Consider the following 10,564-nt stretch of genomic DNA (forward strand, 5'->3'; position numbering starts at 1 on the left):
CACATGAATGTCCCGATGGCATTCAGAACAGAAATTTAAAAACAAGAATGTTTGTCTGACCTCCTGGCCCCTTCTCCTCCCAAGCATATGCAAAGGGGAGACAAGCTTTGCGAGTGGGTCCAGGAAAGGAGAAGATGCGGCTGTGATTAAAAACAGCCTGGGCTAGAGGTTTTCAATAAATACTTTTTTCTTTATCCTAAGACTCTTATTATAACTTCCCCCCTTTCCACCACTGCGTGTTTTATGTTGCACGAGCAATTATTTTGTTTTTCTCTATCATGGGGGCTATACATACACCCACCCACCACGGAGCTTGTCTGGTCCCCCTCTATTCCCCACCCGCACACCCAGAGACCGTACAGCTCGCCAGGCCCCCGCTTCCCCACCGGCCCCTCAGATCATCTCTGGTTCCCACTCTGTTCCCCACCGCGGCCGCCCCCTCCCCATACACACATCACACAAATCGTTTCTCGTTCCCATTCTGTTCCCCCACTGCCTCCTCCCCATACACACATTACCGATATTCTCTGGTCCCCACCGCCCCCTCCCCATACACATATCACCGGTATTCTCTGGTCCCCACCGCCCCCTCCCCATACACACATCACAGATATTCTCTGGTCCCACTCTGTTTCCCACCGCCCCCTTCCTATACACACACTTCACAGGTCGTCTCTGGTTCCCACTCTGTTCCCCCCCGCGGCCGCCCCCTCCCCATACACACATCACAGATATTCTCTGGTCCCACTCTTTCTCCACCCCCTACCCCCCACAATGTACAGCTAGCCAGGTCCCCCTGTTCCCCACTGCCCCCTCCCCATACACATATCACCGGTATTCTCTGGTCCCCACCGCCCCCTCCCCATACACACATCACAGATATTCTCTGTTCCCACTCTGTTCCCCACCGCCCCCTGTCCTATACACACACATCACAGATCGTTTCTGGTTCCCACTCTTTCTCCACCCCCTACCCCCACACTGTACAGCTAGCCAGGTCCCCCTGTTCCCGACCGCCCCCTCCCTACATACACGCATCACAGAGCTTGTCTGGTCCCCCCCGCCCCCGTTCCCCACACAGAGAAATGAGATCTTTGCTGGTCTCCGTGCTGCCACCCCCCACCTCTCCCACACACAAAAGGGGTGCAATGGGAAGGGGACATGGGATGGTAAATCACCTCCCGCTTCTACAGTTCCGCCCCCCTCCCCCTTCCCTCCGGTGTCTGTTGTACAAGCAAGGGGCATATTGATCCCGGCGTTTGTTGTTAGTTGTGCGTGGAAGTCCAGTGAGATGACTAATTTTGGTTCTCGTAAACAAGCAGGGACCTCCTCTCGTTGAAAGCCGTTCATCAGCTGGGGCTTTGCACAAACAAGGGTGAGAAGGGCCGGGACCCCATCGCACACAGATGAACCGTAAAACGTAACCGTGGAAAACAGAGCCACACAACATAGGAATAGGGATTTGTAATGGTTGGAAAAACATGGACTCGTGCGCGCACAAGGAAAGCAGCCTGCAAAGCAAACACACACTGCAGCCGCGGCAGATTTCCAGAGTGTAAACACTGGGGGGGGGGGGGGGGGGGGATGTGAGGCTGCTACACTCCCCCTTCACAACTCTCATTACTTAATTGCCTCGATGTGCTCTAATCCCCCAGTGCGGCTGGCTTTGTTTCGCAAGGAAACACGAACGCTGCCCTTATACACAGCAACTCAAAACACGGCGATCAATTAATTTACTTAATTAAAACATGAACAACGCCCCCCCCCCTCCTCGTTCTTCACTCTCCAGGTGGCATTTCTTCGCTACACCGACACAGCAACTGTGGGGAGAAGGCAAACAAGCCCCTGATCAATGACATACTAGCAGAAACAGCTGCCCACCCCGCTACCCCCTCGATTCTCCGTTACTTTGTGTAGGGCCTGGGGGGCGAGCCAAGAGCAAATGCCCGAGAGGGGAGGGGGGGCCAGGAGGTCTGGGCGCTGTTATACGGGTTCAGGGGGAGCTAGAGGAGGCGTGAGGGGGAGGACTGGGCAGGGAATGCCTAGTGATTTAGGGGAGGCGGCTAAGAAGGCTCTGGATCCTGGGAGGGGAGAAGGCGGGGGTGGGAGACCCAGCCAGTGCATTGTGAGTGTGGCAGTGCTCCAGTGTATGTGTAGGGGGGCACGCCCCAGGGGACCAGGCACTCTCCAGTGTGAAGGCAAGAAGGGATTGGGGAGACCTGGCAAGTTCTGATGTGGCCGTCACAGAGGGGTGTATGCGGCAGCAGAGAAGGCAGGGAAAGGGATGGGGGGGGCGGAGATATGTGGCTGGGGACACAGAGGGACCAAGCACCCTCGCAGGGGTGCGAAGCGCTGGAGAAGCACGCTAGGACGGCAAACTTTGGTATGTGTAGTGGGAAGGGAGACAAACACAGGGAAGCTCTGTTGCCTGGGGGATACAGGGGAGGACCAGGCAAGGCAACAGAGCTTTATTGCCATGACAAGCTACACAAGCGTTACCAAAGCATGAAAGCTAGATTCCTCTGGTATCTGTCAGTCTGTCCAGGGCAGGACTTCTTACTGCCTGGGCTTTGATCCCATGCCCATTAGCATTAGCCGCGTTCCGGCTTGATTGGGGCGGCACGTTTGGTGATGGAGGTGGGGGAGGCACATAAACGATGGCTGGTTAGATGGGGAGATGGACAGCTCTGGCACCTCTCTCCTTTGGCCCAGGCTGCAGCTTCTTGCTTTTGAGGAAAACTGTCCATCGTTCTCGATCGCTGGCGGAAAGCTTCCCCTCATGTCAGCCCCGGAGTAGTAAACACTAGCCAGGCTCGGCTTCCTCCGTCACACGCTCGGGTCCCTATGTCCCCCTCGCTCTTTTTTTTATTTTCACCTCTACTGTACGGTCACTGATTCTGCATCGGGTGCGAAGCTGCTGGAGCCTGCCCCATTCCCCCCCCCCCCCCCGGCGAGGTGGCCTGCTAACATGCTCATTCAGTGACAGCGGGCTCTGCAGCCCCCCGACCACCTCGCGTGTCTATCTGGGCTTCACGGTAGATTGGCGTTTTAGGCAAGCTCCCGTGTGTGTCTGCGCGGGGCGGGGGGTCAGGGGGACGGGACAGGCGAGAGCTAGCGTGCGTAGAAGGAGGGAGAGTGTGGGCGGGAAAAGAAACAGAGGGAGAGACCGAGAGAGAAGAGGGTGGAGACGCGCGAACAACCCAATAACAACCCGCCTCCCTTGGCTCGGCGTCCTCCCCCCATCCCCATTGGTGCATGGCGCTATCATTTCCCCGGCGCGGCACCCAATGCCGTAGGAAGCTGGCGGCGGATTGATGGCCTCGCCCCCCTTTGCTCTGGCTCCCCCCACGCCTTGTCTCGGTGTGTGAGCGTTTCGGTAACTCAGCGGGTCACGTGTTGTTTTGCTCTTTAGTTCAGCCCTTGGTGCGCAATGTGTTACTTACTGTGAAACTGTTACCAAGACAGGCAGCAGCAGCGGCGGCGGCGACCAGCTCTGAGGATCCGGAGAGCAGCAGCGCCCAGGATCTAGAAGGACCTCGGGCAGCAGCAAGCCCAGACTGCACGGAAGAGCCAGGTCGGCAACAGCACCATCACCACCGCGCTTTATAGAGGAGCCAGGGTCACAGCAGCTCCGGGGACCAGGGGAATAAGTCCCCACCCCAGGGCGCTAAGAACTCAGCCCCCGTCCCACGCTCTGGGCTGGGGATGGCGAGCCCCACGCTGCTGGGGCTGCTGCCCCCCCTGAACTCCCCTCCTGGTCCTAACCTCAACAACAACAACAACCACCAGAGCGTGAGGAAATGCGGCTACCTGCGCAAGCAGAAGCACGGGCACAAGCGCTTCTTCGTGCTCAGGGGACCCGGCGGCAGCGGGGAGGAGCAGCCGGGGGCGGGGGGCGCCCGGTTGGAGTACTACGAGAACGAGAAGAAATGGAAGAACAAGTCGGGGGCTCCCAAGCGGGTGATCGCGCTGGATTCCTGCCTCAACATCAACAAGCGAGCGGACGCCAAGCACAAGTACCTGATCGCCCTCTACACCAAGGACGAGTACTTCGCCGTGGCGGCCGAGAACGAGCAGGAGCAGGAGGGCTGGTACCGGGCCCTCACCGATCTGCTCAACGAGGGCAAAGCCGCCTGCCAGAGTTCCCCGCTCCGCCACCTCTCCTCGCCCTTCTCCTCCTGCAGTGGCGCCGCCTCCTCCCTGGCCGGCGGCTGCGAGGACCTCAACTACGGGCTGATCGCCCCGGCCAGCGCTGCCTACCGGGAGGTCTGGCAGGTGACGCTGAAGCCCAAGGGCCTGGGGCAGAGTAAGAACCTGACCGGGGTGCACCGGCTCTGCCTCTCCGCTCGCACCATCGGCTTCGTGCGCCTCAACTGCGAGCTGCCCTCGGTCACGCTGCAGCTGATGAACATCCGCCGCTGCGGCCACTCCGACAGCTTCTTCTTCATGGAGGTGGGGCGGTCGGCGGCCACCGGGCCCGGCGAGCTCTGGATGCAGGCGGACGACTCGGTGGTGGCGCAGAACATCCACGAGACCATCCTGGGGGCCATGAAGGCGCTGAAGGAGCTGTCCGAGTTCCGGCCCCGCAGCAAGAGCCAGTCCTCCTCGTCCTCCTCCTCCGGGGGCGCCGGCGGCCCCGGAGCCTCCTCCACTCATCCCATCACTGTGCCCGGCCGCCGGCACCACCACATGGTCAACCTGCCGCCCAGCCAGACCGGTCTGCTGCGCCGCTCCCGCACAGACAGCCTGGCGGCCGGGGCCAGCGCCGGCACCAAGGGCACCCCGGGCCGGGTACGGACGGCCAGCGAAGGGGATGGCTGCAGAGCGGGCTCGGTCGCCGGCAGCCCCATGAGCCCCGGCCCGGTGCGGACTCCCTTGAGCCGCTCGCACACTCTTAGTAGCGGCGGCAAGTCCGGGGGGAAGCTGGGGCCGGTGCCCCCCGGGGGCGGCCTGCAGAATAGTCGCTCCATGTCTATGCCCGTGTCTCACTCGCCCCCTTCCGCCACCAGCCCGATCAGCCTCTCCTCAAGCAGCGGGCTCGGCTCCGAGCCCCCCCAACCGCAGCGCCCGTCCAGCGGCAGCGCCTCCGTGTCCGGCTCCCCCAGCGACCCGGGCTTCATGTCCTTCGATGAATACGGCTCCAGCCCGGGCGGCGACCTGCGGCCCTTCTCCACCGCCAGCAACCGCAGCAACACGCCCGAGTCCATCGCCGAGACCCCTCCGGTGCGGGACCCCGGGGGCGGCGCGGACCTGTACAGCTACATGGCCATGGAGCGGCCCCAGAGCGGCCGGCTCTGCTACCGGCCCTGCCCGGACTCGGCGGGGGACAAGGGCCCCAGGAAGCGGACTTACTCGCTGACCACGCCATGCCGCCAGCGGCCCGCCCCCCCGCAGGTCTCCTCCGCCTCCCTGGACGAGTACACCCTTATGCGGGCCACCTTCGCCGGCAGCTCCGGCCGCCTCTTCCCCGCGGCCTCCCCTAAAGTGACCTACACCCCCTACCCCGAGGACTACGGGGACATCGAGATCGGCTCCCACCGCAGCTCCGGCAGCAGCAGCACCAACCTGGGGCCGCCGGCAGGGGGCGGCGGAGGAGGGGACGACGGCTACATGCCCATGACCCCTGGGGTGGCCACGGCTTTGGGGCCGGGCAGCCGGGGCGGCGATGACTACATGCCCATGAGCCCCACCAGCGTGTCCGCCCCCCAGCAGATCCTGCAGCCCCGGGCCGGGGCGGGCGGCGGCTCGCCGGGGAACGGCAGCGGCGGCTACAAGACCAGCTCCCCCGGGGAGAGCTCCCCAGACGACAACGGCTACATGCGCATGTGGGGCGGCTCCCGGCTGTCGGTGGAGAGCTCGGACGGGAGGCTGAGCGGCGGCGACTACATCAACATGTCCCCGCACGGGCCGCCCGCCGCCTCGCTCACCCCGCCCGACTTCTTCTTCGCCCCGGCTCAGGGCGGCGGAGACCCGCCGAAGGCCGCCTACGCCTGCAGCTCCCTGCCCCGCTCCTGCCAGGAGCCGGCCAAGGACAGTGACCAGTACGTGTTCATGAGCTCCCCGGGCAGGCTGATCCCGGAGGAGCCGGCCTGCGGCGTGCGCCCCGCCGCCCCCTCCAGCCACACGGTGCCTTCCCCGCTGCGGCACAGCCGGACCGAGAGCTTCCGGAGCCAGCGGAGCCCGCGGGCGGTCCGGCCCAGCCGCCTGGCCCTGGACACCCTGCGGACGCTGCTGCCCAGCATGCACGAGCACCCCCTGCCGCCCGAGCCCCAGAGCCCCGGCGAGTACATCAACATCGACTTCGGGGAGGCGGCGGCAGCCGACTCGCCGCCCTCCCTGCCGGCCGACAGCCCGGCCTCCTCGCTGGGCTCGGGCGCCGGGCGGAGGCGCTCCCCCCTCTCCGACTACATGAACATCGACTTCGGCTCGCAGGCGGGCCCGGTGTCGGTGGGCTCCCTGGAGGCGCTCTCCCCGGAGTCCTGCGCCAGCCGCGGCCGGCCTGACGGGCTCTACCTGCAGGCGGCGGTGGGGGTGGCCTGCCTGTCCAGCCCGCCCGACGGGGGGGATTACACCGAGATGACCTTCGGCATGGCCGCCACCCCGCCCCAGCCCATCGCCCAGAAGCCAGAAAGCGCCCGGGTCACCAGCCCCACGGCCGGGGTGAAGAGACTCACCCTGGCCGGGGTGGAAGCTTTCATCCTCTCCAGCCCGCCCCCAGACCCCAACCGCGGGGCCAAGGTCATCCGGGCGGATCCCCAGGGGCGCCGGCGGCACAGCTCGGAGACTTTCTCCTCCACCACCACTGTGACCCCCGTGTCTCCTTCCTTTGCACATAACCCCAAACGGCACAACTCGGCCTCGGTGGAGAACGTGTCTCTCAGGAAAAGCGAAGGCCTGGAGGAGGAGCAGGGCAGCAGCCCCATGTGCCGGGAGACCTCCGCCGGCTTCCAGAACGGCCTCAACTACATCGCCATAGACGTGGTGGATGGGAGCCTGGCGAACTGTGACAAAGTCAGACCCAAAGGCAGGCACCCCATGAATGGGGACATCAATGGAGTTGAGACCAGCGCCTATGCCAGCATAGATTTCCTATCCCACAACCTGAAAGAAGCAACTGCTGTGAAAGGTGAGTAGTAGGTCGCTCTTCCAATGTGCTATTATTTGTATTTCTAGGCTATGTTGCGGTATTGGGAGGGGGATGGTTTCTCTCTCTTTCTCAGCTTTGTAAACTTTCCAAATAAAATATCTATATACAAGGAAACACTTAAATGTTGAGTGCTTCCTCTTCACAGGAACCCAAATTAGTGAGTACACAGTTCTATATTTTGGACATGCTACAGAACTGCAGTTACAGAAGATTTTTCCAAGTGTTTGCTTAAGATTTAAAAGCTTGAGTTAAAAGACAGCAGGGAGCACATCAGATTACCAACAGATCCTTGGTCCTCTATCTGAAAGAGTCAAAACAGAACAACCTCGGAAGGATTAATATATTTATTCTGAATTATTTTGACCTGTTGTGAAAGTTTGGCCATAAATCTGCAGTGAGCATGTGAAAACATTGATCTTTTCAGGAGTCACTGCGTGTTTGAGGGTTACATATTGTTTTGCAAATTTTGTTTAAAGGCCTACCCAATAGATGTGTAACTACATTGCAGCTGCCAGTTGAATCACAGTATCAATGGCCAGTGTTGGTTTGCTTTTTAAATGGATTGCAAATGCATGCTGCTTGAAGACAAAAACAACCCTAAATAATCTAAAGCTTAATTTGAGAGAGAATTTCTGTTTTAATCATGTAGCTGTTCCTTTCCAGAGGTGCTAGTTGTGCTATAGAAAGTTCTTCCTAGCAAGAGGGAAAGTCTGTGTTATAATTGGAGAGGCCAGGAACAGACAATATGTGAAGGATTAAAAGTTAATGATTGAGACACTGCAGGGATCCTCTTTGCTATTGCACCAGGGCATTTTTAACCTGTGTGTACCTATCAACTGTAATACGTGTCTATCGGTCTAGGAAGCTGAAATGACAAAAGTTTTACTTCCATATTTATAGTTTTCATACAGATAATCAGTTTTAAGTAAAAAGTAGCCATTTCTGACAGCCACTTGTAGAGATTTTTGTTCCATTTATTATTGGCTTGTTGATTTTGAAGAAGAAAATGTTCTTTTTTTATAGGAAGTGCAGAAAGATGGAAGAGATGAAAGTGGAAAAAGCTTTGAACCTAATTGAGAGGATTGTTGACTGAAATATCAGAATTTTTACAAGATGAACACACTGAATGGGAGAGTTAAGGACAGAGACAGACTTGTCAGTTATCTGTAGTTTTGCTTAAACTGGCTTCAGGATTTACATGGTTTGGCATAAATCAGTGTGAATGCTACAATTATTGGTTCCATTGCCTTATATAAAGAATATTTGGCTGTGGCCTGTACATTGGAATTATGTTCCAGTAAAATCATGAGCTCTCTTGTATTTAATTGTAAATTGAGTTTAACAAGATTTGAGTTTTGCTTGACCCACCTACAGCCCCCAACTGCATAACAAACCCATATTGGGGAAGCACCATTTCCACAGTATCCTCCAAACTGCTGACCCTAAGGGGATAGAGGGTGAGGGGGGGGGGAACTCTGCCTAGGGGGAAAACCTGGACTGGATTAAAATGCTCCCAGCATCCAGATTGGATTAAACTGTGGAAATTCCATTCACTTAGCTAATAAGGGGAAACTGGCACTACATCTCTGATAAAGTTAATAAAAACATAAATATAGGTAAATGAATTTAGAGAACGGTGAATGGTGGGAACAGTTTAATTCTAGTAGTTATAAAATATCTGAAGGTTATTCAGATATTTTCTTTTGTGTGTGGGCTTCCTTTTCCTGTTTCTTATATGCATGTAAATGTGCAGTGAAGATCAGCATTGTTGGGTGTTGAGCTGAATGTAGAAGGCACAGCTGATGACTATTTCTGCCATTCTGTTTCCCTGAGGTTTCCCTGTTTCCCACACGTGTGTGCCTATTGCATATAATTACACTCACTGTATTCAGGAAGAACTGTAGCCAATTTCAGGACAAAGAGTTAAGAAACACTTTGCATAACTGTTGATCAGTGTTCCAGGTCCTATTTTAAAGTGGAGGCTGTATGTTACAGGTATTTTTAGTGAATTAATTTGAACAAAAAGAGCAGTATGATTAGGAAAGTGCAAGAATATTACCTTAGTAACTGAATGCATAAGTACAGTAGTGGGCTATTGAGCGGAGCTATTAACATTTACAACTCCTGAGCTCTATTTTGGTTTTGTTTACATAACCACATTGAAGTTTGTTTACACTACTACTACCATCGTACTACTACCGCTACTTCTTAAAGATCACCAGTACTGTTCACAGTAGAATTCGAGGTTCTACGAACTTTAATTTGTAAGATTAACAGGATTTTCATATTTTATGATGAAATACACATGCAGAATTATAGAAATATATGTATATGTATTAAGCATACTAGGTACTGGTTTAACTCTCATTTCTTATTTTAAGACAGTGGCAGTTCAGAATGATTTGGCTAAATTTTATTGATGATTTTTAATTGATGTTACTATATATAATTTACCATGGAGGTAGCCTATATTAGATGTGATGAGAATTGTTTACTTTGCTGTTTGTATAATTGTTTACTGAATCACTAAAGCCATTGAGTGGGAACTAGCTTTGTCCTTTCAAAGCTAAGGAGAAATTAACAGTTTTGTTTGGAGCAATTTTAAAACTGAAATGTATGCTTCTTTAGAAAGAAGTAACGTGAAGAGCTCTTGTAAAAAACACGTAGCTTGTAAAAAAAAAAAACCAAAGTTCATTCTATTTGGTTTATCAGGAAATTAATATTTCAATGTAAAATCATAGTCAGTTCAAATACTTGCCCATGTCTATAGATATATTTTATTATGTAGGTAAATATTGTGTTTGAGTTTTTGTCTCTTTAACAGAATTAATCATGTGACTTTAAAAATAAAGATGCATTGGTTTTCGTCAGTAACTTGCCTGTCTGCTTTAAAGAATAGTGTGTTTTTGGAATTTTGAGCCAGTATCATCCTGTTACGATGAGAGCAAGCTAACAAAACCAAAATAGCTTCAAACAGGAAAAATAAAAAGGTCATTCAGAATTTATCAGTTAACTTAGTTCTGCTTCACTCTGAAAGTGTGCAGGCCTGTGAGAGTCTAACAAGTACTTGCCTTCTTCTGAAATATAAATAAAATAGTGCTTTTACTAGACAGCTGGAAACTCTTTTGTTGAATGCTGATTATCAGTTAGCATTCAGCTTTCTAAGTATGAAATAACCCTTTTGCAAAAGGACATTAGTTCATACAAAATTATGTATTTTCTTGCTTATGTAAACATTTTCACCCAGTTCCTCCTTTGGTGTAAATTGTTTATTGCATTGGAGCTGTGCTAAATTACACCAACTGAGGATCTGACTTTTGGGTGAAACCCTGGCTTCATTGAAGTCACTAGTAATTTTGGCTTTAATAGGGTCAGGATTTTACCCTGTGATTTTTTTTTTTTTTAACCTGAAATCCT

At 54.4% G+C, this 10,564-nt stretch overlaps 1 protein-coding gene across 1 annotated transcript; it reads left to right on the forward strand.

Moving 5' to 3' along the window:
* The first annotated feature begins 3,705 nt into the window (after positions 1-3,705).
* IRS2 (insulin receptor substrate 2) lies at positions 3,706-10,008 on the forward strand. Its single transcript, XM_065413628.1, has 2 exons — positions 3,706-7,116; positions 9,815-10,008. The coding sequence occupies exons 1-2, from the start codon at positions 3,706-3,708 to the stop codon at positions 9,878-9,880; spliced, it is 3,477 nt and encodes a 1,158-aa protein (XP_065269700.1). The 3' UTR covers positions 9,881-10,008.
* Positions 10,009-10,564: the final 556 nt, after the last annotated feature.

This window comes from Emys orbicularis, chromosome 1, assembly GCF_028017835.1.
Source record: "Emys orbicularis isolate rEmyOrb1 chromosome 1, rEmyOrb1.hap1, whole genome shotgun sequence".
Lineage (NCBI taxonomy): Eukaryota > Metazoa > Chordata > Testudines > Emydidae > Emys > Emys orbicularis.

Bases quoted from the DNA above. Each gene is read 5' to 3' on its own strand.
- IRS2 (XM_065413628.1), top strand. From the start codon at position 3,706: ATGGCGAGCCCCACGCTGCTGGGGCTGCTGCCCCCCCTGAACTCCCCT. The intron at 7,117-9,814 runs GCTGTGAAAGGT...AAAAACACGTAG, and splicing joins ACAACCTGAAAGAAGCAACT to CTTGTAAAAAAAAAAAACCA.